At 37.7% G+C, this 27,559-nt stretch overlaps 1 protein-coding gene across 4 annotated transcripts in view; it reads left to right on the top strand.

Moving 5' to 3' along the window:
• The window catches only part of anln (anillin actin binding protein), a 28,823-nt gene extending 5,381 nt beyond the window's left edge, over positions 1–23,442 (top strand). Inside the window, exons 5-26 of one of the 4 annotated variants that reach the window (XM_012961633.3) lie at positions 1,591–1,645; positions 2,727–2,890; positions 2,988–3,098; positions 3,725–3,820; positions 5,952–6,063; positions 6,267–6,356; positions 7,458–7,663; positions 8,453–8,544; positions 10,435–10,570; positions 11,147–11,282; positions 11,615–11,791; positions 11,885–12,011; positions 14,014–14,062; positions 15,837–15,890; positions 16,883–16,912; positions 17,008–17,029; positions 17,569–17,678; positions 17,847–17,900; positions 19,731–19,817; positions 20,048–20,155; positions 20,259–20,431; positions 21,924–23,442. In XM_012961633.3, coding sequence (XP_012817087.2) covers positions 1,591–1,645; positions 2,727–2,890; positions 2,988–3,098; positions 3,725–3,820; positions 5,952–6,063; positions 6,267–6,356; positions 7,458–7,663; positions 8,453–8,544; positions 10,435–10,570; positions 11,147–11,282; positions 11,615–11,791; positions 11,885–12,011; positions 14,014–14,062; positions 15,837–15,890; positions 16,883–16,912; positions 17,008–17,029; positions 17,569–17,678; positions 17,847–17,900; positions 19,731–19,817; positions 20,048–20,155; positions 20,259–20,431; positions 21,924–22,092 — 2,358 coding nt within the window. In that variant the 3' untranslated portion in view covers positions 22,093–23,442. The remainder of the gene's footprint in view (positions 1–1,590; positions 1,646–2,726; positions 2,891–2,987; positions 3,099–3,724; positions 3,821–5,951; positions 6,064–6,266; positions 6,357–7,457; positions 7,664–8,452; positions 8,545–10,434; positions 10,571–11,146; positions 11,283–11,614; positions 11,792–11,884; positions 12,012–14,013; positions 14,063–15,836; positions 15,891–16,882; positions 16,913–17,007; positions 17,030–17,568; positions 17,679–17,846; positions 17,901–19,730; positions 19,818–20,047; positions 20,156–20,258; positions 20,432–21,923) is intronic. The other 3 variants (XM_002931680.5, XM_012961637.3, XM_012961635.3) reach the window with 3 other exon arrangements.
• Positions 23,443–27,559: the final 4,117 nt, after the last annotated feature.

Genomic DNA, 27,559 nt, shown 5'->3' with positions numbered 1-27,559 from the left:
CAGAGAAGTAATTAATTATGACTTTGTGAATTGGGACATTTAAACTTGCTTCTTTTTTTTTTATTCCCATTTAAATTTAGTAGGAGTCGGTTAATTTCTTGCCGACTCCAGACTCCAGGTACCCAAAATTGCCTCCGACTCCACAGCCCTGGATTAAATTGCCCTTTCCAGTTATATGCATGTATAAAATATAACTCCTCTATCTATTATCCTCCATACCTTTTAACCTTTGTTTTGTTTTTGTGATGTTAGAAGCAAAACAATTGTCATTTAAAGGGGACCTGTCACCCTAAGAAATAATTCCAGATTTTTTCCTTATTGTGTTTGTCAAGCACAATAAATTTCACATTCACCTACACTACATAAATAATGAAAATATTGTTTCCTTCAGTTTTAGAATTACACAATCACAGCAAGCAGGCAGCTGCCAGCTGCAAGCTTTGTATAATGCCAAAATCTTGTTTATGTGCCAGAATAAGGGACCTGATGCACATGCCCATGCACTGACTACCTAATTAGATAGTGAGAGGGAGAGGGAAAATGAATGCTGAATGGAAAGTGGAAGTAATTGTCTGCCCCACCTCTATGCCTTAGACCAGGAGTGGCCAAGACGTTGATCGCAGTCCACCAGCCAATCCCCCGTGGATATCTGGTGGACCGCGATGAAGCCATTAATGTGTACGTACGCTGCGTCTTGGGGGAAGAGTCATCGATCGCCGATGGAAAAAGTCATTTAAAAAAAAATAAATAAATAATTTACATTTTTACAATGCAGGAAAAACGTGAGTGGATTGATAAAGAATGTGCTTGCACTTTTTTTCTGATATATTGGGAGTCACAGAAAACATTGTTAATGATGCCCTCTTATAACCCCTTCCGGCCACCTACTTGTAGGAATAATGTCTTGGCCAAGGGAAGCCGTAAGGCAGCTAATGCTTCTTGTGAGTATAATGTAGTTTTGTTAATGCAAAACTACGTTATATGCACAACATGCTGTGTCTTTATATTTTACTGTCTAAGTTTTCTTTTTATAAATTGGATGCAGGGACAATCAATTGCCATTTGTAATTTGCTCTTTGAACTTCCTGTAATTCTATAATTGTGTGTTTTTATACAAAAGTACTATTTTAGCCTATTTTTTGTATTTTGGATATGTTTTGCTGGAAGCTTCTGGCTTATATAGTAAAAAATACACAATTCAGTAATTGACTTTACTAGTCCTCTTCAAATGAAAAGGGTACTGTTTTCAGAAGACCAAGTATAACATTTACATAGTTACAGTCAGTGAATAGGCAGTTGTTTCAGGTCCTTTTGGGGCTTTTTATACACTCTGCATTTAAAGAACTTCAGACAGCCCTGTGTGTCATTACATATAAAGGTAAAAGGCACATTAACATTTGCTACACTGTTGCTTGAAAATGGCTGTGGAAGTTTTACTGAAAACCAAAGCTGTGATATTTTAACAGTATAACATGCATTGCTGTAAGGAAAACAACACTATAAAAGCAAGATCACTGAAAGTTAAGATATTTTTCTTGCCACTGCATAAAAATTGAGATCATGCGGATAATTAACAATTTTTTTTTTCAGGATTCATCTCTGTTCTCAGAGCCTGAAAAAAAGAGAGAAACTGAAGAGATTAAAGGTATAAAGTCATAATGACATTAGGAATATGCCTACTATCTGGTAAATGAGTGATCTGCATGCCAATTTCACTGATTTGAGTAAAAGATCTGTGAAGGTTTTGCATTCTGGGGGGATATAAAATGTTCTGTTGGGCTTCCAGATGGGCAGCCCTGTAGTAGATAAATGTCACAACTGAAGAAGTCACTCGGATGAGTGATGAAACGTTTAAAAAAAAAAAACAAAAAAAAAAAAACCGAAGTCCAGTTGCTTTAGACTGCTAGATACTGTATCATACATGCTCTTAACTATCTTGTCGATATTCTGCATTCTCAGACTGACTGCAACTTGCTGTTGCAGTGCCTTTGATAAGATGCAAAGTGATAATATAGCTCCTGGCATTTTAAATTACATAGGTTGATACTCTTTAGGGTACACATGAAAGGAAAAGTACATTGTTTCTAAAGCCCATTTTGCCACATTTCAAAAGCCAATAGTACTCTTAGATATACAGGTATAGGACCCATTATCCAGAATGCTCGGGACCAAGAGCATTCCGGATAAGGGGTCTTTCCGTAATTTGGATCTCAATACCTTAAGTCTACTAAAAAATCAATAAAACATTAATTAAACCCAATAGGATTGTTTTGCATCCAATAAGGATTATTTATATCTTAGTTGGGATCAGTTACAAGGTACTGTTTTATTTCTACATAGAAAAAGGAAATCAATTTTAAAATTCTGAATTATTTGATTAAAATGGAGTCTATGAGAGACGGGCTTTCCGTAATTCGGAGCTTTCTGGATAACGGGTTTCCGGATAAGGGGTCCGATACCTGTACTAAACCTGAGACAGGTATGGGTTCTTTTATCCTGAATTCTTGGAGCTCTTGGGACCTGGGGTTTTCCAGATTTCTGTACTTTGTCTGCTTTTAAACATTAAATAACCCCAATAGGATTTTTAATTCTATATTTATGGTGATCCAGATCACAGAAAGATCTCTTATACAGAAAAACAAAGGTCACAAGCATTCAAGGTAATAATAGATCCTATATCTGTACTGGGCTTTTAAAAATGACTATGTCCTTTATTGTATTCCCAGGCCATCCAGATGTGCGTTCTGTGTTAGAGAAATTTGAGTGGAAACCCGATTTTGAAAATAATCTGCCTCTGCCTTTGGCTGAGAGCACAATTGCCCGCCGCAGTTATCATGAGTGTGAGGAAGACAAGCCTTCAAGTGAGAAAACTGTTAGACGCCTGCGCAAGGTCAGAGAGACCTGTTCCTTCTTGAAACAATGTACTAAAATATTGTGCTGGAAACTACAGTGTGAGATTAGAAATCGGTGTCTGTTATTTTTAACAGGAGCGGGAGGAGGAGCTGGCTATGGTGTGCACAATGCTTGATCGCAAAAACCCCTGGAGAGCAGAGTCCATGAGACAAAGTCAGAAGCAGAATGTTGATCAGTTAAATACAGTAGGTACAATGTCACAACAAAGCACTGGTTGCACAATGCACGTTTATAGCCTAGTCCAGTGATCCCTAACCTGTGGCTTTTGAGCAAAATGTTGCTCACCACTCCCTTTGATGTTGCTCCTAGTGGCCTCAAAGTAGGTGCCCATTTTTAAATATTTGCTTCCAAAACCTGAAGCCAAAGACACACAGGTTAACTCCAAGTAGAGCCTCCTGAAGGCTACCAAATAGCTAGTCACAGCCCTTATTTGGCATCCCCTCCCCTTGCAATTTTTTTTTCTTGCTTGTTTGGCTCATGAATAAAAAAGGTTGGGGATCCCTGGGCTAGCTTATCTGTTCTGTTGAGCAATATTTTGCAATTAAGCTGAGCAAGGAAAAACAGCATATATTTGGCAACACTTATATTGCCATAACATTATGTTAGTATGGAGATGATCTACCACACCTTCAGTGAATGGAGAGGTTCTATCACTATTTATGGGGCAGCACAATGATTGCACTTGCATAGGTTGCACTGGTATATAGGGGTAATCACAACTGTTTACTTCTGAGTAAAGAGCACAGCTGTCCTATGTCTTTTGGTAAGTCTTCAAATGGATAGGCCTTTCAAAGTCTGTGCTAATCATCAGGATTATGCAAAAGAAAGGAGAAAACGGAGGAGAGTGAGAACAGGTCGTGGAAATGTTAAAATGGGCCCCATCCATGATGCAGAGACAAACTCAAGTGTAAGTATAATAGGGGCATAAAAAAATGAAACTTTTTACAATTGAAATCATTAATAGGAAATGGCCCATCATGCAGTCCTCTTAAATGAGATAAGCAAGCTTAATTAATGTGTGAGACTTCACCTGGGATGAATGGTCAGATTAGCGATGTTACAAACCCCTATGCATGTTGATTCTACGTTGCTGACACTTTGAGCCTTTGCCTGCCAGCATATAATATATATGTGCTTGGCAGGCAAAGGCTTAAAGCAGTGTATATACAGGTATGTCTAAATCAACTGGTTATGTCCAACAAACTTTTAAAACCGGCATCATGGATATCAGTTTGTTTCGTTGCCTGTTTTGAAAAAATGGTTTAGCCTGTGTGCAGTCAATCTCGCAATATCATTTACTACAGTTTCAGATGATGCTGCCACATGCTAATGTTATGGAAATTTCAGATACCAAAAGTTGTGTAAGGTAAATAGGAAAGGTTTATTAGACACATACGTATATTCTTAGCAACAGATAGTCAGAACAACAGATGGCGTGTGCCATCCCGCCGGCGACTTACATGTGCACTGGTGAGATGGCGGGTCATGGCAACTCAGGGAGATTAGTCGCCCGCGAGCAGGCGCCTTTCACCTTGTATGGGCAGATTTATCAAAGTATGAATTTCCGATTGTTAAAGGACAAGGAAAGGCTAAGTCACTTGGGGGTGCCAAAATGTTAGGCACCCCCAAATGACTTTAATCGCTTACCTTGTACCCCGGGCTGGTGCCCCTGTTAGGAGAAAACAGCACCAGCCTGGGGTACCTGTAGCGAGCGCTTCCTGCTTCATTTTGCCGGCAAATACCCCCGGCTGGTGCTGTTCTCTCAGAACAGGGGCACTAGCCCGGGGTAAAAGGTAGGTGATTAAGTCACTTGACTTTGCCTTTCCTTCTCCTTTAAAAGTACGATTGGAAAAAATTTGGAGCAACCTTGATAATTTCTCATGTGCGTAAATTGAGCAAAAATTTGTGTCGTGGTCGTACGGAAATATTGTGGTTGCGATCCGAAAGTTAAGAAATTTTTGTATCCGATGATGGCGCGAAAACCTTTCTGACTTTGAAACTTAACTGCATGATTTTGGAAGCTTTCCATGGGACTCAATGGCACTCTGCAGCTCCATCCTGGCCAAAAGATAGTCACGATACCAAAGCTTGGATGAATTTCAAAACTTTCGTTATCGTTGCGTAAATTACGACTTTTTAACGATATTATCGTAAACAGTACAAACAGTTCTAAAGTTTAGAAAAAATACGAATTTTTTTGTAATCGTGCCCATCATACTTTAATGAATGGACCCCGTAGTGTATGTTTAGTTGTGCGCTTGTGATTCACTAGCATAATGAGCCATAATAAGGTTTTAATAAAGGTTTATTGTCCGCCAATGTTCTCTGCCTGTCTCTAGTGCTGGCGAAGAAACCACTGTGTGACAGTAGCTTAATGTTTTATAAGGACATTGCTTTGCCATTTCATGATCCAAAGTCAGTATGCAATAACTGTCTAAATTGCCCACTTTAATAAAAATAGAAAATGGGCTGAGCACAACATAATGAAATTAATGCATTTCAAGATCACTGATTTATTCAGTGAATTTTTGGCAGTTTTGCCACAGCGGCAAAACAATGTTGCTGGGGTTTCAGCCTCCCTTCCAGATGTTGATACCCCAAAAACTTAGTTTTTTTCACTGTGGCAAAACTGGCTTTAAGTCATTGAAAAAAAAATCAATGAGCAACATCTGGTGCCGGTGCTTCATTTTGGTAATGTTTATATCACACGTGACGTGCAGGGTTTGCTTCCAACACGTACATTCAACAGGAATTTAGGTGTCTGAATATGGTTACAGATTTTAGCACTCTAATACAACAACTACTACAAGTGCTTACTCACTTGTGTGTCTAGGGGGCGACTTCTGAAAATGGAGCACTAAGAATGCTTTTCAACCAGAAATTTACTTTGTCAGTGGGAAAGCATTTTTGAGGGAGATTTGTTTAACCACATGTGAAATCTCCCCATGTGCCAATGTTGCAATGTTAACTCATTATTTAAATTATTTATTATTTTTATTTTTAAATTATTTTATATTCACTTTTGAATAATTGTTTAGGAATCGGACTCTGGAGAGCTGTCTCTGGCAGGTGGTGAAGGGGTGCTAGACATCTCAGAGGAACACTATGTTTCTTCGTTGGAGGTCAAACTACAGAGCACTCTTAACTCAGGTAAGTGGCAGAGGAGACTGTTTCGTAGAATACATATGAAAATAGTGTAAAAGGCTTGACATTAAAGATATCAAAAATTAGTGAGAAGTCCCCAATGCTACACTGTTCTCTGTCTTATCTTAAAAATGGGCATGGTGCCTTTTGGGTTGCATATATAGTTGTAGTCCCAATGTATAAAAATGTTAATCTTTATCATTTTTTAGATTCATGCGATGGAAGCATACCCTTGCAGCAAGAGGGCACAACATCACCATCCTTTAATCCACAAGTGGCAAATAATCTGAATCAAGGTAGTAGTCTGCATTTGATAAGTAAAATCTGGAGCCAACTAAACTCCATAAGCTGCAATTTATGAAAGCGATTGACTGCAGTAGGTTATCTACATCGGTGTTTATTATTTATGTCCACAAACTGTAATTCTGTAAACTTTGTTATTGACCATTATTTCAGTTTGTCACAACAGCAGTGATGATATCCACATAAACAAAATCCTTAATTATTACATGCTTTGAGGATTTTATTGAGGTCTCAAATTAACATTGTACATATTTATTGTGCAGCATCTTTCCTGTTATGGCACATAGTAAATAGTCTTTATGATCAGCTGTGATTTATTGTGGAAATATATCTTATGAAACCAGACTGGTATATCTGTACTTAGATTACAAATATGTAGAGAATATTGGTGATGGGGGAGTTCAGTGGTTGCCAGTTGGTGACATGCCTGTCATTGGGCTGTCGGCTGCTTTTTCTGTGTTAAACACTACTATAACTGCCTGGTGCCAGTCTAGAGGGAGTTTTCCCATTTATGGCGAAATAGGGATATTTCTGACAGTGGTTGTACTAATTTAGATATGTGTATATATCCACCTAGGTTTGGGATAGTACAACTTCAGGCTCTCATACTAGTCGAGCTTTCTTTTAGCACTGAGATAGTCACAGAGGTTGGTTATTGTTTAGCCAGGTGGGCTAGCAGTTTGCCAGCTATCTTCCTCTCGATCATACATTTGAGCCTTGGTAAAGAGGTGTTTATTTTGGGACACTGATTGTATTCTATTTGTTTTTTTAAAGCGGTCAGGGTTTCATTGCTTGGGTTAAGGTTAACTTGTTGATTTATGCTTTTTATGCTAGCTTGTTCTGGCAAGCATATGACAAAGCCATTATTCCAGTCCTAAACTGGCCCTGCAGGTAGGCTTTGAATGCACCCCATAGTATAAAATAGTCAGCTTTGCCTTCATTAACCCCATAATTAAGGACAAGAATGAAAAAATTTGCAAAACTCCGATGTCTTCATAATAGCATGGTAATTCTAAACACACGCATGAACCGGTGGTTCTGCAGTAGTCTTAACAAAAGAATTTTATGTTTTGATTAAAGTGTTTTCCTTTCTGTAGGGATATCGCCTGATGACTCTGAAGAGGTCAGAAGCCAGGTAACAATGGACAACTCTGCATTCATTGATCGATTGTTTGAAGGTGTCCTTGACAGCAGCAATGGATCAGTAGATGACTTGTCAGAGAGAGAGCTGGATCTGCCCCCAGTCTCTCTGTTATCTCCTCTCACTAAGTCTATAGATCTGCAGGCAGCCATCAGCCCTTTGGTGAGTTTTGCCTGCTCTTAAATGTTTTACATCAGTGCTGTCCAACTGGCGGCCCGTGGCGCCCCCCCCCCCCCCTCCACCTGTCTGGCTTCTGTGACTGCTTACCTTTGTGTAAGCTTTAAATGTTATTGGTAGTGAGATTAACTGTTCATACCTCAGAATCAAGCTGTAATTCCCTGTACTTTTCACACCTTTCAATCCCTACATTGTTCACATCTCAGGCTCAGACTCGAAGCACCCACATTGTTCACCTGTACACACAGGCAGCACAGTTCAGGCAGAGTATGGCACACATAGCAGCATAGGACAGGCAGAGTATGGCACACACAGGCAGAGAAGGGCATTTGTTAGCATTTGGATATAGTTGCTACAGGGTCCCTAAGGTGTGTAATTATGTGCTGGGTTGCTGTGCTATCCACAGGGGAGGAAGAGGCATATGGATTTAAGGGTCTTTCTTAATATAACATAATATAATTCTTTCACATATGAATGAAGGGTGATATCCCCACAGTGAGCACCAACCATCTGGGTTTTTGCTGCACTACCACCATTAATGTGGGTATGGTCTTAAAAGCTCTTGTGATAACATGGGTGTGGTTTGAAGTGGATGTAGTTTAAAAAAAGGGGGAGTGGTCAAAATTGGCTTCCATTATCAGCCCGCCACCATGTAGGCCAGAAAAATTCTGGCCCTCAGTACCACTGAAGTTGGACAGCACTGTTTTATATCATTTAGGCACCATTTTGTTCATCTTCATAAGAATCATCTTCTTCATTGCTCTCTCTTTGTAGAGTTCTGTTGTATCCAGTTTACCTGAGTTGCTGGTGGAACCTCCAGTTACACCAGTACCAAATACTCGAGAAGACTCTCCTCTTCTCTACAGGTACTGATTAAATGATCACCTAAATCTCGCAAGCATAGATATGAGTGTCGGAGTATTTCTGGATTTGTGTTTTTTTTCATTATTATTAATAAAAATAGTATTACTATTCACAACACAACTTAAATATAATATCACTAGTAATAGTATGTAGTGCTGCACAGAGCATTGTCAGATGCATCTGACATTTGTGTCTGAAGCACAGGTACATTAAGGCCAATGGCACATTCAAGCAAATTTCAATCTTTCAGGGGGAGAAGTGATCATCCCACATGTAGCTGGTTACGGTTATGTTGAATGAAAAATGGGCATTGTAAAGGACATGTAAACCCCTCCATATAAAAATGTAATCAGTGAACAGCCTGTGCACTATGCTGGAGAAGCATGTTTTTTTCTCCTAAACTCTCTTCTCTTTAGATCAGTTTAAACATTACAGTGTCTCATCTAAGCAGGACTTTTTATAAAAGTAAGTCCTGATTTGTAAGCCTGCATTCTTCATTGCATGAACTTTTTTACTCCTGAAAATGGCCGCTGGGTGAAAAAGTTTGGGAACCCCTCTTAATTCTGTGGAGTTAACCAACGCCTGCGTAACTTCAACTTTGTGACTGATGCTTGAACATTATCCTGAAGAATTTGTTGATAGTGATGAGTGAATCTGTCCCGTTTCGCTTTGCCACAAAATTCGCGAAACGGCAAATTTTTTTTGTCACCCTGTGGAATTTTCACAGAAGCCTGCCAGACCTGGGTTTTACAGCAACTGTGCCTGTGGCCTTTCATTTCCTGATTCCATTCCTTACAGTTGAAACAGATGGTTTAAACCTCTGAGATAGCTGTCACTTTTCAGAAGAGAGTCAAACAAGAAGCACAACTTGCAATTGGCCACCTTAAATACCTTTTCTCGTGATTTCATACACCAATCCAACCAATTTGGTATCAGCATAATTACAAGGGTACCCACATTTTTGCACAGCCAGTTTTTCACATTTGATTTAATTTCATACAAATAAATACTGCTTCACGAAAAATCTTTGTTCGGAAAACAACCAAGTACTCAGATGTTCTTGGGAAATGAAAGACATACCACTGTTATCTTTATTTTTTATTGTTGAAAGTGAAGTAAATTATTATGCAGGCTGCTTGGGTTTTTTTTTTTTTTTGGTTTTTTTTTTTATATGACTATTTGTTTTAGGAAAATGTGATGGTGCTGGAGAACGGAGGGAATACATGCAATGCAAATTGTGTGGTTTGGGTGGGGGAGATGTGTATATACATAGGAATATGTTCGGTTTACATGTCCTTTAAGTATTGCTTGGGAACATGGAATAAAGCAATTCTAAAAACTACTGAGTAATAATTAATATGAAAGAGTTGCTATGTGGTACACCTCAGCAGTGTGATGAGTGATCATAAAATGCATATATTACGGTGATGTTAGCTGCATGAATTCATATTGGTGGCAAAACAATCCCAACAATATCTTAATTTTGATCGGCATAACTTACCAAAAGATCCATTATTTGTAAAACCCCAGGTCCCAATATTGTAGATAATAGATTCCATACTTGATACTATACAGATAGCTAGTGCATGACTCAAAATCCTCCTCCCCCTTAATATCATAGTACAAGTAAAAATACACTTATGTCACATAAGAAGGAGAAAATAACTCTTTAAAAAACTGATGTAAATTGTTTGTCAATTCCCTTCATTGTGGTTCCTGCTCAGTATTCACTTCCCACATTTAAGATGAGCAAAGCCCTGCAGCAGACCTGAAATTTCCACATAAGGTGGATAGTGGTTTGCTGTTTGTCGCTACTAACCAGTCTATTTCAGTTTTACTTTTCTAAAAGTATATTCTCAGATTGAATTTTTTTTTTTTTCACTATTCTTTAGCATTGATGCTTACCGTACAATGCGAAAGAATGTACAAGGAGAGCTTGGTAAGCAATCTATCATAAAGACAAACTACTTTTCCCCTGAGAAAACTCTCAAAGCCCAAGTTGCCGGAGACTCAAAAGAAAAAATAAAGGTTGGTGCCATATTTATACACAGGGGTTATGTGTCGTTACTTGATGGGTCACCTTATTTATTATAATGGTTATTCATAAAGTTTATATAGGTTATTTAAAGGTGAAGGAAAGGTAAAATCTCTGGGGCAAGTCATTATTGTAATGACTTGCCTGATACCCTGGTAAACGTCTACCACATATGGAAACAATAACCCAGGTAAATAACTTGAATTTTTCCCTGTGTTTTCATATACTATATATCATTAAGGAGAATAATATTGGTAAGAGTGAAATTCCATTGCCATTGATGCACTGCTCTAGCCGCCACCTGTGACCTGTAAAACAAAATTGGAATTTCCGCAGAGCTCACTACACATCTGTTATATTATTGTACATCTTGGCTTGCGTTCTAAACCTAAAAATTACATGTTGCCTAATGAGGACCTGTAAAGACCTGAGTCTTTTCAGGTGGCTTCTGCTGCATTGTTCAGCCAGAATATGCAGTCAGTACAGGAAAAGGCAAGAGGCAGACACCTACTGTTTTCAATAGCAGTTATATTTAATTTGTAATGAATGTATATTAATCTGTGTTACAGTTGCTAAATAAGGAAGTGTCAACACTCCAGCGTATCATTGAGCAAGCTTGCCGTGCATTAAGCTGCTGTGTGGATGCTGAGCATGGCAAAGGAACTCGGCAAGAGGCTGAAGCAGAACGGTTACTACTGGTTTCAAGTAAGTCGCATATTTCAGTGTGGGGAATGGGGATTGGGCTTAACTGGAATCTGAACAGATCATTCTAAAAAATCTTGAGCAGAGGGGACTTTTGCTAACTATAAAAAATTAACTTTTTTCAGTGTGGGAGATTGTATAATAAAACATGTATTAATGCAAAATTCAAGCAAGTTGGTATAAAAAGCTCAGTTGTCTTTTGGATTACTGCTCCAGAAGCTTTGTAGCTGACACAAAAAACAAATATGTGTAGAATCATACCAGGTCTTCGACATGCTTTTCATTATGGGTCATCTCCACCACAGTGATGCAAAATCTACCACTTTCTTTTTAAGATGAAAAGCGGCAGGCACTTCTAAAGGAAATAGACAGATTAAGGGGAGAAAGCTCAGAAGAACCTGTACCATGTCCCCCTTCAAGAGGCATAAAGCCTTGTCGCGGCTCTATTACAGTTTCTGACATTCGGCTTCCTCTGAAGGTTGATTATGTGTGCTCAACCATTCGTGAATCAGGTTTGTTATTGTTTGATGGTCTTTAAAAAAATAAACCAAAAAACAAAGTGTGATTTGAGTGGTGATAAATGTTTTTTTGTGTGTGTTTTTTAGGCTGTCCAAGCCACTACTTCCTTATACTAATTCGCTTTGGATCACATGACATTGTCGCCACACCTCTTGCAAGTGCTGCCGATGCACAGACAGGGGATACAATCCTTTTTCCTACAACAGTTACTTTGTAAGTATACTATATAGATACCATTTAACTACTTTGTGGTTCTACCTTTTTGAATTTTAAATTACATATACAGAGCAAAATGGGTTACTCATGTTTTATCTCTTTGGACTTAACACTCATTTCAGTACACAAGTAAAAGCAGTTTATATTTGGGCCCAGCTACTGTTATAAGTGATATCACCCCTCTCCCAGCACCTGATCAGCAGAACAATGGGAAGGTAGCGAGATAGCAGCTCCCAGTAGGTACCAGAATATCACTCAATAGTAAGAAATCCAAGTCTGACTTGGGACTCCTCTAGTTACATGGGAGTAGGAGAAACAATAGGATACCTGAAAGAAATTTTAATGTGTAGTTCTGGCTCTTTCTGAAAGTTCAGAATCAGGCACAATGCACTGAGATGGCTGCCTACACACCAACATTTCAGCTAAAAAAAATACATCTGTTGGTTCAAGAATAAAATTTGAAATGGTAGAGTGAATTATTTGCTATGTAATCAGTCCAGCTACAGCTTTCATTTGTATTTTGCCTGACAAAGGGGCCTTAGAGCTCAGAAAGCTTGCAATGTATTTCTATTGTTGGCCAATATCATTGGTATAATTTCTGCAATACTTTTGTATTTGTTTTTTTATTATTTTACTACAGTTTTTGTTCTATGTAAACAGTGTAATTTAGAAATAAAAAGTACACAAGTACATAAAAATCATGACGGTATCCCTTTAAGGGCTTTAGCTCAAAATCTGTATGGATTACTTTGAATCTGCTGCTGTTTATAGATTACTATATGTATGCTGCAAGATAAAGCATTTTAATTTTTATAACTGTTACCCTTAAAGAATCCTTTGTGGCCTCACTTTAACCATCATACTGCCTTCAATAAAACTGTACTGAAATGTTTGTCTACATTTTCTATTACCATTCGAAATACCCTGTTGCAGTTCCAGTGCAGTGCTTTCTACATCAGTTCTTGTTTAGCGCTTTCCTGAATTGGCCAGATTGCTGTTGGCACCATGTCCTAGTAGAGTGTTAACCAATCATGAGCATTAGTTTATGTTCCAGAATTATTAGTGCACTGACAAGGTTAAAAACATGGTGATGCTAACCGTTGTGGACTCTTTGAAAGTGGCCAGGTTATAATGATAAATATTTACAGTATTTCAGGCCTTTTTATCATTATACAGATAAAATTTTCTGCCTGAAAGGAAGGATATTTAAATCAATCTGAACCATTTTATTTAGGGTTGCATAATCTTGTAAACACATACTAAAACAGACAATTCAACATATATCGATATTTTATTGGCAGGTACTCTTTAAGACAATTCAAGAAGAATATGAAAGGCACCCAATATATTTTCCTTTCATGTAATAATTTTGTTGCATGGTCCTCATTGCTTCTATGGAGGTGTTTAAAAAGGAGAAAAAGATTCTCTTGCCATGTTGGTCTTAGTGTGAGATGTCTTCCATATAAATTGCCATACAACGGATTTGGTGGTTTAGGGAGGGACATTCTAAGTATATCATATCAGCCAATAAGCTTCCAGGGATGCCGATTAACAAAACTGTCATCACTGGCCATCAACTGATTAACATGATTGTCAGTCAAAACTGTCACCCTTGATGTCTGGACCTGATTTGGTTAGTGGGCAGTATGATAGAAATGGGTAATTTGTTAATCCATATCTCTTTATAGAACTGTACAGCTTAATCTGCACTCAGGTTTGCCTATTCCTATAAAAAAACAATGTTGTATTTTGCTCTCAGTATTTGTGTGTGTGTGTATATATATATATATCTATTATTTACACCTATAGTAAAGCTTTCGTCTTTGATAATCTTTAAGTTATAATGGCTTTGCAGGATAGTCTGCCACTGGTGATAGATCTTTTGCTGAAGATCAGGAATACTGTTTCAAAATAAATATTGTTGTACCAGGTGTTTGGTGGGTAAGCGGCACCATATTTGCATAGCAAGGTCAAAATTTGTATTTCTTCTGCTCCATAGGAAAGACATATCTTCTGATTTCAGAATTGATATAGAGGTTTACAGCCTGGTAAGTTTCTGTCTGTTTTATTTTGTAATGCTTTTTCTTGAAAGAGGCCTTGTTTTTTTGTTAGCAAGTGCAAGGCCAGCAATCATTGTTCTGATTATTAGACCTTACAACCATTTTGCAGGGACCAAAATAATGCTTGGTGTGTATGTTAATTACTTATACTGGTGATTGCTCACATTGCATCCTGTGTCACTTCAGAAGCCCAAACTACATTTAGATGTTCTAATAAGTTATAATAGGTGACAAGGTGGTACAACCTCTGGACTACTTTATTGGAATCCCCCTAAGATATAAAAATATTCTCATTTTTATAAGCTTTGGTAGTCCTTTGAAACATCTTAACCATGCATTAAATAATGAATTACAGGTATGGGATCTATTATCCAGAATGCTCGGGACCTGGGGTCTTCCAGATAAGGGATCTTTCCGTAGTTTGGATCTCCATGCTTTAGGTTTACTAAAAATCATTTAAACATTAAATAAACCCAATAGGATTGTTTTGCCTCCAATAAGGATTCATTTTCTTAGTTGAGATGTTTTATTACAGAAAAAAAAGGAAATAATTTCTAAAAATTAGAATCATTTGTTTAAAATGGAGTCTATGGAAGATGGCCTTTCCGTAATTCGAACCTTCTGGATAATGGGTTTCCGGATAAGGGATCCTTTTACCTGTACTTATAAAATCTGATTTTCTTTATCTTGATGAAAAGGCATACCCAAGGTTTGAATTGTGAACCCTTTCACTATCAGATAATTTCCTTTAAAATAATTTAAAAAAAAAATTGCAAGCCACTACCCTTAATAGAAATACATTAGGCAAATCCTAAAAAAAATGTTGTAGGACAACATGTACTTGTGGATAATAAACTTGATGAAGGACGTAGAGGTGCTTGTGGACAATAAGCTTAGCTGTAGCAAGCAATGCCAATCAGCAGTTGCAAGGGCAAACAAGGTTTTGAGCTTTATTAAAATGGGTATAGAATATATAAAGTGTGATGGAACTCAACAGTGAAGAAACTTTATAACAGCGTTCTTTTCCTTCAAAAATATATTTATATTTTATTGCTTTTCCATTTTTGATGTACAGGTATAGGATCAGGCCCCATCTAGAATATGCTGTGCAGTTTTGGTCTCCACTTCTCATACATAATATTCTTGAATTAGAGAGTACAAAGAAGGGCAACTAAGCTGGTTATGGATATGAAAGTCTCGTTTATGAGGGCCACCTTGGTGGTGTTTATAAGATATAACTATGTAGAAATATAAATATATTGGCCGTGCAATATACTTTAATTACCAGTAGGTCCTTTAGCACACTCAAGGGCATCCATGAAGATTAGAAGAAAGGAGGTTCCATTATAATATTTAAAAAAAAACATTTTTTTACAGTGAGAGCTGTGCAGTTCTGGAATTCTATCCCTGACGTGGTTCTACTGGCAGATACTTAAGATCATGTAATAGGTTGGATGGGTTTTTTAGCAAGTGAATACAGGCACTAAAAAAGTTAACTGAAATTATCTTTTAGTGCAGAGTTGATCCAGGTGGTTCTCCATTGACATATGTATTTTTTAAGACTAAGTTACTGTTACTATCATTCTGTTTTTAAAAAAAAATTACTTTCAAAATGTTTGACCATATGGTTTATTTATGTACTGCATCATTCTGTAGATGATCCTCCCCAAATGTTGTTCACAAAGCATTGCATATTTCAACAGCTGCAGGTAATATTTATTTGTACTTTATCTGCCTTTGAAACTGTTTCATCTGTCTGTAGGCACAAGGGGGAGCAGTTACAATAATGGACAAGCGCAAAACTTTGAAGCCTAGGGTATGTATTTATTTCATCTCACATGTTTCCAGTTTTTTTTTTTTTAAACTAGCAAAATCAATTTTAAGACTCAAGAACTTGAAGAAAAATTCTTATCTAATCTAGAAAGACACTTTAAAGGGATGGTTTACCTTTAAGTTTACTTCTAGTATGTAATAGAATGTCTCCTAATTAACTTTGCATCTAGTTCTTTTTTTATAGCTTTAGAATTATTTGCCTTCCTCTTTTGCCTATTTCCAAATTGTATTCTCTGATAACAGCAGCCAAAAAACAATTGATTTCTGAGGCTACAAATGTATTGCTTTTGTTACTTGCTTATCTTTTCCTTAACACCCTTTCCTATTCATCTTCCCATATCTCATATGAAACCATTCATCTGGTTGCTAGGGTCAAATGGCCACACCATCATCTTATATTTTTTAGGTATCCCTTGGCAGACCTAAGGGATCGCTTACAGCTACAAGCACAGTATGCAAAAATTTCCCCACAGTCAGTGGAATGTAAAACCCCAATTCATTAAAGGTAGTTGCATCAAATTGGTCTCTGCAACCCTGAGGAACCCTGGAGCAACCGCTACCTACAGACCAGGTGGTACATCCAGGGTTCCCTCAGAGCCCTGTGCTTATAGGCACAGCGCATTTGCATCTATAGAATCAGGTGCATGCATCACTCTTGCGCCAAACACCATAAATGGCTCCAACCAAACTGGAAAGACCTCCGATTTTATGGGAAAGTGCGAACTCAAATGCGTTCATTTTCTGATTGTACTGTCCTGAATATGTGCATGTCTGAGTCTGAGGTTGTGATGCCTGGGAAAAGGTAAAGAAGAGGGCAGGGGGTGCTACGTTAGTTTTTTTTTTTTTTTAACATTGGCAACCCCCTCCCAGTGAATTTGATTTTTCTTAAGTAAAGTGTAAGTAAAAGTGTACTACCCCTCTAAATATTTGTGTATCTTTAAGCAAATTTGAATGAACATGTTTTATTTTCTACAGATTACTCCAAAGAAACTTCTTGGCTCTAGGGTATGTGTTTTTATCTTAGTAAGTACTTAGATTAGATTATTTTTCTTTCCCCCATGGGTATTAATAAGGTCCTACATCTTTTTGTCTCTTGACAGAAATCAAGTTTGAATTCCCCTGGTGAGTGGCCCTGCCCTAATGGTGGTAGTTCAGTATTGCATGTTTTTAAATTCTTTTGACTTTATTTGAATGGGCAATAATGGTTTTAGAAAATAAAACTACATATATATATATATATATATATATATATATATATATATTATGACTTTTAACAAATAGAAGTTTGAAAAAAACATATTTTACCTTGCAACTGTAAAAATGCACAGTATTTAGATATGGTATGTCTAGTACTAGGCTGTTCAACTGTCTGTCCATGGGCCAGATTCAGGTCTCAGATTTTTATGTACCTCACTCTGCTCAAAGGCGCCCTAAGATGACTTTGTGTGACATCATTCAAGCAATTGTCAGGTTGAACAGCACCTGTACAGCTATTAGTAAATTTGTGTTCAAGTTGTATTCCCAGGAATTTTCAAATGAGTATGAGTATGATTTCCCTGATAGAAGTTGAAGATACAGTAATCCCAAGTAACAATCCACTGAACTGATAATGATTCTGTTATTAACACTCTGAAGTCCTTAATCTGTTCCATCCCATTCAGCTTGCAGTCCTGCTGTGGGCAATATTGTAAGATCCAGTAACTTCCTACTTGTTGGATCCCTGACACTTTCTTTGGACTCTTTGGGAAAGTTGAAGTTTCCTCTTGAAAAGGTGAGTTGTACTGCTGTTTTTTTTTCAATGATCTTTGGTACCTTTGATATATTTTATTAGCTGTAGATAAATGGTGTTTACCTTTCTTACTTGTACCTTTCCCACAATGATTTTCTTCCTTCCCTGCTTTCCCTGTTACACTTCCCCTACTTGTCTGTCTCTTTCTAGATGAAGTTGGAAGGCAAACTCGGGCGCATTCTTGGGAATCATTTTCAGGATAAGGTTGTTAATAAAAAAAAAATAAAAAAAACAATTAAAAATTCTCTTCCCCCTTCTTGGATTGCCTTTCTCTGTAGCTTGTAGGTTGGTGAAGAGCTTTATACTGGGTACATGTTTCTGCATGAGCAGGTGAAGATGAGATCTTCTGTTAGAACTAACACCATACTGTTAAATTGTTGTACTAGATATACATATGCTTATTGTGAGTTGTGACCTGCAGGAGTATAAAATGTGAGCCTCTTTTGTAAACTCTTTTTTTTTTTTACAGCTTTTTGATACCTTTAATTATTATAACTATTGGCACAGAACCTTCTAATTGTTTAATTCTGCTATTAAGCTTTTAATAGATATTTAATTACTCTTTTATTTGGTCTAGAAAAAAAAACGCTGTAATTAAATATATTAAATACTAAGCACAAAGCTTGTTGAAGTAGTAAGGTTTATGCAGAAAACAAAGTGCACAGCCGGGGGGAAAAAAAATTGATGCATGTGACTTACTCTTTTATTTGGTCTAGAAAAAAAACAGTGTAAGTCACATGCATCAATTTTTTTTTTCCCCCGGCTGTGCACTTTGTTTTTCTGCATAAACCTTACTACTTCAACAAGCTTTGTCCTTAGTATTGATCCATGATAATTATATACAGTGTAGCTAGTCATTCTTTAGACTGACTGAACATGCAATGCAAGGACTGAAGGTTTTTTTTGGTGGAGGGCTACAAATATTAGCAGTTGCATGAAAACTGTAAAAACAATTGACCATGGTTGGGTGCATAAAGTCTTGCCAGTTTAATCCTTTAAATATATAAAGGGCTATGTAGGAACATGGCAAATCACATGCTACCAATGTGCATAGTTTAAGCTCAAGGCAGAGTGCTTTTACAAAGGTCATGGAACTCCGAGGTGACTTCTAATATTCTCATATTTTTCAACAGGGGGGTACTTTTTAATAATACACAAGTTTCAGTGAGTCATGTGACAGAAATTACATGAGCACAGATTATAACTGATTACTTTACTAAGCACTGTTTATAAGGATATAATTTACAGATGTGTATTTTATTTATATATATTTAAGTGATCAGCTATAAACTGTGCTTAGTGATGTCATTTGTGTCACATGTCTTTATTTTATAATAACGTAATCCCTGAAAAATATGAGGATGTTAGAAGTTTAACTTTGAATGCTTTGTAGGTCTAGTAATCTCCAATTTAGTAAAAACTTTGGTGTTTCTGATGGATGAAATCACATCTCACAATAAAATCAATATTTCAGTACAACTGAATGCATTAGAACTGAGCTGGTATGTAGATTCATACTATTATTGTGCTTCTTGCATTAACACAATTTTTGTGCATGGTCTTTAACTGCCTGTACCTGCTTTGTTTTATTGAGCAGTATATTCCTTTTTCTATTTTAAAAAGAAAAGTGTTTTAGAGTTCTTCCACCAGATAAGAATCAGTGTGTTTTTAGGAGATGCTACGTTTACATGTTGATCCATTTCATGCATCTTCTGTTCTCTCTATTTTCAAGCTGTACATATCATAGGCCTTGGCGTTGGTCTTTTATGGCATATGTCTTGACTCCTAGTAACACTGGGAGGAACTGGTACTGCAAGGGACATTTTTGTTAACTGTTCTAAAAAAAAAAAAAAACTGCTCTAAAAAGTGCAAAATAAAGATGCACATATTCTTTTACATAGCATCAAGTACAGCATTTAAAATATAATTTACATGGAAGAGCTCTACAACCTACAGTCTCTTTTGGAGAGTACTGGCGTCAGTGCAGTGGTTTTGTCTTCATTTTATGGTATCCGTTTCATTCTGTTTCTTTAGGTTCCTTTCTTGTCACCACTCGAGGGAAACCTGTATATTAAGCTGCAGTGCGAGAGTCACTCAACAGTGCAACGGAGTGGCTTCCTTGTAAGTACACACTTATTGTACCGTCAAAACTATGGAATAATAATGCTTTACTTGTGTGCCAAACCACCTGTATATACCTGGGATGGCTAAGGGACATCCCTGTAATACATACTACACGTCACCATTCATATGCAGCAAGAGGGAACCAGACTTTACTGTAATAAGGGGTTTGGTTTTTTGCTCTTTGGTAATTGCAGAGCTTCATGTATTTTGCAATGTTTTTTTTCTAGACAATGTTTGAGGATGTAAGTGGTTTAGGAGCTTGGCACAGACGCTGGTGTGTTTTGTCCTCAAACCAGCTATCCTTCTGGACGTACCCTGATCAGGAAGCATTAAAAGTAAGCGGAGTATTAATGTACTTTTGTACAGGGTAACAAAAAACAATGACAGTTTGCATCCTTTAATGGTAAAGGTAAACTTACAAATTCATATCCTGTACAGGAACCATTGGGTCGACTAAACCTTGCAAACTGTACTAGTGCCAAAATTGAACCAGCAAAAAGGGAGGCATGTGCTCGTCCCAACACCCTGGAACTGATCACTATGAGGCCACAGCGAGAAGATGACATGGATACCTTGGTAACCCAGTGCCGCAACACCCTATGCTTTACCAAGTGAGTGATAAAGATCTGTGCAGTAAATCATTGGATTATATACAACTCCGTTACCAAAAAATTACTTAGGCCTACTATATACAGGTGTATCATATTCTTAGGTTTTACAATACTGAATCCTTCACAAAAGATTCTGCTAAATAGTAAACCAAATCAAAACCTTAAAGGGAATGTAAAACTTTAAAATAATGTAAAATTGAAAACACCAGGTTTGAGTGTTCTGGATAATGGATCCCATACCTGGTATAATGAATATTGGAACAACCGCACCAGAAAAAAGAAGCAAAATTGTTCTGATGTTGCTCTGATCAGGAAAAGACATGAGAAGTTTTGAGGAGTTTTAGATGTCTTTCCTAAAGAGAGCAGCATCAGAACAGTTCCCTTCTGTTCTTCTTTATTGACCTCTGGGAATACAGTGGGAAATCTGACCAGCAGGTGGCACTCGTTACGTTTACATTGATTTATTTTAAAGGTTTACTTTTGCTTTTATATACATTTTGAAACATTTGTATTATCTGTGATCTTTCACATTTTGTTGATCTTGTAAAGTCACATAACTTAAAGAATTTGGTTCAGCTCAGTGGCAACTGTCCACAAAGTGAACTGCTGACATATTGAACTCTATATATTAGGAATCGGGAATAGCCAATTATCTAAGAGCTATGGACAAGAATAAGGGGATTACATATTTACAGATATACTCCTATTTTGTATACTAAAGAAAAGATTTATATAAGCTATATATACGTTTTCCTTCTAAATATGTGCAATGCCATATTTTTTCCATAAAGCACTTAAGTGAAGTGGCAGCTGTTTTACAGACCATTCCGGGCCAAATCCAAGGGGCACCCTAGGCAAGCCTTCATCACCTCTTTAAATATGTAGTTTTATTCTTTGCCTTCTTAGACAAATGTGATGTGCAACCCTGTGCTTGCTCACTTCTATACCCACTATAGGTCAGGACTAGAGCTGCCCGTCTTAAAGGAGAACTATACCCCCGGGTGCTAAATGCCCCCCTAACTTGACTCCCCTAACCTCTCCCTTATTGTATAGTTTTTAAGCTTAACAACTGTCCATATCACTAGCCCCAAGCTAAAATAGCAGAGTAGTAGCAGCAGCATACCTGGCCGACATCTTCTTACCAACTGAAGACACTTCGGGTCTCCTCACCGATACGAACCTGCAGGAAAATCTGATTAAACTGAGCATGCGCAAGCAAGGGTCCATGTTGGCGGTGATACCCGAAGTGTGTTCAATTGCTAAGAAGATGTCAACCATTTACGCTGAGGACGGGAGAGGTTAGGGGAGTCAGGGCAGTGATGGTTAAGGTGGCTTTTAGCGCCTGGGGGTGTAGTTCTCCTTTAATTAGCCATTGATAGTACCAATATAATGTTTTTCTCTGTGTAAAGATTTTATTTTCTAGACTAGCATTATTTATACACTAAAACTATGTTATAAACTACATTGGCCCTGATTTTGTCTAATTTGTCAGGAACTGGCTGACGGCTGACACCAAGGAGGAGCGAAACCAGTGGATGGAAGCTCTGAACCAAGTTTTGGTAGATCTTCGAACATGGAGATGCGGTCCTGGGAAGGTGTCTCCAAACAAGACAACATTGCAGTCCCCAAACTCTAAATCCACAAAAGGAAAAGATTGCTAACTTTAGCAACATTGTTTTTACTGCATATTAATTTGTATTTTGGCATTTAAGCTCTTATTACATACTCAAGGAATTTGTTGAATTAGCTGCTAGACTTTCGCAAGATTTGCGTGCAGTAACAGGTTTTTATCCCATTCCTTAGCTCTGCTGCACAATAACACTTTCAAGCACTTTAACATAGTAAACAAGGTCATTAAAAAATTACATTTGCATTTCCAAATGTATCATATCTACCAGCATCAAACTGTTGAGGAGGGGGTATAAAATGATTAAAATATAGTTCCTGTTAAAATTGCCCATCTTCTTTCTGTGTTAAGAAGGAAAAGAGAATACTTACTGAATGTACCTCCTCCTTTGAAGTGAAGAATGCATCTTTTTGAATGAATATACACATATAGACACACATATTCATCTTTACTAAATAAGAGAACGTGACGTTTATTTACGTCTTCCAAAATGTAAACCCATCAGGTACAAAGGGTACTGGGGTTTAACGTTTAGCATCTGCAGTATCACATGATGGCTTGTTTGAGAGGTACTTTTCTGCATCAGTTTATAGACCCTATTACTTTAAAACAAAGGTTATATTGTAGAATATTTTTCAAAAAAAACTCTAAAGCTGTAGTGATTAGTTTAGTGAATGCCTTGGTCTCTAATTTTTTTTTGCCTTAATAGGATTTTCACGGTGCAAATTTAGTTACCCATATACTTTGGGCGTCTATGTGAAAACTGTTAAATATATACAAGCTTTATTTTAAAAACTATGAGCCTCACTTTATAGGTATCTGATTAGCATATGGTTTGTATCACATGGTTTGCACTTTAATTTTCTGTCCAGAAGAATAGGCTTGGTCTGATACCAGCCATCTAATATTGAAATGTCTGTGCTGTCCTTGGCCGATAGCACTACCTGACAGAATCCATTACACAAGAGGTTGTCACCAAGGACATAAGAGCAAACCTTATTGTGCGGCTTTTGTTTATAACAAAGTTATTTTTGTGTTTATCCTATACTAAGGTTACCAGATCGCAGAAATAATAGGGAGCACGTCTATTAAATGCAAATTACTGTATAGCAGTTAGACGAGTTACTGCAGTTTCTCTAGTGGGAGATGCTCTGTATGCCTCATTTTGTTTTTCCCTATATCTGGTAACTTTCTCTTACACTACACCTATCACCTATACATGTTTTATGTTTCTTTATTGTTTTCATATGTACATGTGATTTATACAATACTATAATGAACAGATATATCCAAACACTATTCAAATGTACACTAATGACAACAAATTTGTGATTTTAATGTAAGGTTACCTATAAAATAAATGTAAAAAAACTGTTTGGCTCCACCTTGTGTAAAATGTGAATAATTAGGCCCTTTGCCTTGAACCGTAGAATAATTTTTTTTTAGGCCTATGGCAAACAGCATTTTGTAAACATGCCATTCATTGCCTGTCACCTTTTCCTGTAAAAAAAAAAAAAAAGTATGGGAAATGCTGATGAGCATGATCCCAGACAGGCAAAAGGGCCATTGGGTAGAGGTGCACCAACCTGGTGAATAAGAGATTGTAATACCTGGGGGGGTATATTTTACTTTTTCTTGAATATATTTTACTTTTTCTTGAAGACGCTAGCATGGTGTTAGCTGATATACTGTAGCTGATAGAGTGCAGCATTTGGTGGATCACAGGCATACAGTCTAGCTCCAAGCATAGTAAGGCAGATTGGTAATTTCCAAGGCATTCTTTTTTATGAGTTGTAATTGCCTGTCTACCCCACAAGAACACCCCCATGCCTACATTTGTGCTTGGGGGTAGATACACTGAGAAGCACACTGCTGCACTCCTGTTCCTTTTAACAAATCTGCAAATACTCAACATTATCACAGAGCTTTATGGAAGCTGCCTTTATGTTGTATTATTCATTTATGGCTTCTGAAAAGAAAAAAAAATATCTTTTTCCTGAGGTCCTCTGCACAGGCTATATATATAGACTTAGACAGGGTGTGTCCACAAAAGCAGTCACCGTACAGCCAAATGTTTTGCCTGATAAGGGAAAGCATCCCTGAGGTGAATTAGCACTGCCACATCATGCATCAGCACCGAATAAGTAGTAGAAGCTCCGGCTTCCACACATTTCCTTTGCTTCACTGTATGTCTCAGCACTTCCTTACTGATGGACCCCCTCCCGGTTCCTTCCTGTCTCTGTTTATTAGCACAAGGTTATGCAGCACAGGGCTTCCTGCAATCCTCACAGGAACACATCATGCGCTAAAATACATCCATTGCTATTAACAAGCCAAAAGGCCAGAAATGGTTCTTTAAAGGAACAGTAACACACAAAAAAAAATGTACTAACGTACTATAAGGATTTTAACTGGTGGTACAACTCTTTTTCATGAATATGAAACATTTTATGGTCTTGGCAGTACTCTTACCTGGGCAAGGATAACCTAAAGATTTAATGTGCCAATGTGTGAATTATTTTGATATATTTATTCAATTTAACTATAAATATGGCACTCCCACCTCATCCTTTTTCGAGATGCTATATATTACTTACCCATACTCTAGAGAAATGGTATGATATGACCAATCCAGGTGCAACAGATTTGGAATACTACTTCATATTGCTTTACATCTTTTTTTTGGAATCTGCTTGGGATTCAATTTCTAGATACTGAAGTGTCCCACTACGTCTCCAAAAATTAATCTTGCTTGTGCCCCACAGTGCTTTAGAGTATGTCAGAAGGAGGGAACAATACTACACATCTGATGTCCTCAAGATGTCTGGTTAGGGTCCAGGGTACACACGTTAATCCAATGCATTCCTAACATTAACCTTAAGGGACAGTATAGCCACATTTTCAACATTGATTTAATAAATGGGTTTGTGCCGAACATACTTTTTGCATTTGCTTTAAAGCCAAACAAACCAGCAGCCCAAATGAGAAGCTGCAGTTTGAATTAAACCCCACCCAGCTACAGACTGCTATCATTTTACATATAGAGCAGCTCATTATACAAAGTAGTGATCCCCAACCAGTGTCTCGGGAGCAACATGTTGCTCACCACCCCCTTTGATGTTACTTCTAGTGGCCTAGAAGTAGGTGCCCATTTTTAAATCTCTGGCTTGGAGGCAAGTTTTGAAACCATAAAGACATCGCTTTGGATACACTAAAGCACATGTGTCAAACACAAGGCCCGCAGGCTGAATATGGCCTTGTGTTTGACACAAGCTTTATGTGGCCCCCAGTGACTGCCTGACCATGCAGCACCAATCGCCTGACTGCACTGATCGTACAGTACCTTAATAAAAATTTTGGCCGACGACATAGCCTGTGTTTTAGGATTTGTCCCCCCTATGTGAGTTTGACACCCCTGCACTAAAGGTATGATATCAAAATTATATAGCAAATTTTTAAAGCACAATATCATTACACACACTAATAGTAGTTTAGTCTATAGTAGTTTAGCAAGAAAATATTGGGCAGATTGACCAAGAAGAGTTGGAAGCCCTTGAGTCTCACATATATACAGTACTTTCCTTTTCGCAAACACCACAATGCAAACATACATTTTTCGTAGAGTCTATTTAACCCCCTGCCTCTCGAACACTTCCATCAAAACACATCATAAAGTGTGCCTACTGGTCATTATCGAAGACCTTTACCCTTACATATACATGAAAATGGCAATAGCTGAACTACTCTACTTGGCCCATAAACACATAACAAGCAAATTGTTATCTACACAATCCACAACACTAAATGGCTGGTTAGCGCTTGTAAACTAGGAATTTACCCTTAGAAATTACCTATAAAAACAGGGGATACACAGACAAATATGATAGGGTATGGAGCCCCGGGCTTGAAAGCCCTCATACTGCACTCCATGACATCTGAATACTCCTGAAATCCCATCCCAAATGAACCCAGCATCTTTGAATGTCCATGGTGTTCTGCATTACAAACCAATGGAAGACCCTGTTGCCTATATTGTTTTTTTTCTTTAACTATGTAAAAACAAAAAAATACATTAATTTAATCTTGCTAAACTTGAAATCATCTGAAACCATTGTACCTGCTACCTATTAGCTTCTATAAATGTATTACAATCAGGGGCGGGCCAAGCCGACCGGGCGCCATAGGCAACCCGGTCGGCCAACTCCGCCCACCTCCCCTAATCATTAGCGGTGGAGGCAATGACCCATCGAATCGCACCGCCCCCCTGCACCTCCTCCTGTGCTTTGGCGCGCATGCACCATTGGGGGGGGCGGTGCGATCGGTCATTGCCTCCACCGCTAATGATAAGCGGCGGAGTCAATGACAAAGTAGAACTAGGGGTAGGCAGGAGAGGCTGCCTGGTGCCCCTCAATCGTTGCGCCCTAGGCAGCTGCCTCTTCTGCCTACCCCTAGTTCCGGCCCTGATAACAATTCAGTTGTCAATCCTGTTCTTTAAGAATTGAAGTGTTGAATAAAAAAAAAAAGAGACAGTTTTACTCCAATCTTTTTTCCAATCTCTCCAAACTTTTTTCATGCTTGTGTGGCTTTCCAACATTTTTTACATTAGAGTGTGACTCACAAGTAAAAAAGATTGGGGATCCTTGATACAGAGGCTTCTCAGTGGGCTGCTGGTTGGTGCGATTTTGCTATTTGGAATCAGAAAGTAGAATGTGGCTTTAGTTTTATTTTTAAACATTGCCCTATTTAGTGCAAGAAATAACAAAAACCATAGATTAAAAGAATAGGAAAAATTATATATAGCAAAAGCCCTATTCACTGAACCCAATGTTGAAGAAAGATCTAATAGAGGTTCTGCTGAATAAAACAAATACCACATCTCACCAAACATACTAAGATGTTCATAACCAATATCTTATTGGATACAAGGCTAGTAATTGCCAAATCCCCTCTGTTTGGCAATTTCCCTCTATTGTCTATCATAAAATTGTCACTGTAAACTTCTCAAATTTGCTACATTAGTTGTCATTAGCTGATACATTTATTTTCTTTATGGACACTCTCTATAAATGTAAGAGGAAATCTTTTCTTAAATGAGTGGTTCATCATAAATTAAAAAAAGGGCTTGTGTTGAACATACTTTTTATTTTAAACACAAAAAAAAATCTGTTTTTCCAATAGGTTTTTTTTTCCAAACAGGGCAAACAAGTGACACTACTTTATGGAGGCAATGCAATTAAAGTTGCAAAGTTTGCTACATAGATCTTTTGTGATTTCATCATTGCACTCATCATTGCACTCATCATTGCACTCATCATTGCACTGCATGCTCCACCTAGCGGCAGAATGAATAATCTGCAAATATTGCCCCCAACTGGCTCCTTTAATAAAAATAAATAACATGTTACATAAATCTGTAAATCCTGTGTCTCACAGGCTTCTAAATCTTTTTGGGGGGGGGGGGAATTTGTGTCCTTCAGTGGGATCTCTATTGGGGGGGTAGA

This window comes from Xenopus tropicalis, chromosome 4, assembly GCF_000004195.4.
Source record: "Xenopus tropicalis strain Nigerian chromosome 4, UCB_Xtro_10.0, whole genome shotgun sequence".
NCBI lineage: Eukaryota > Metazoa > Chordata > Amphibia > Anura > Pipidae > Xenopus > Xenopus tropicalis.
The sequence above is the reverse complement of the archived record's forward strand: the minus strand, read 5'-3'. Positions and strand labels throughout refer to the sequence as shown.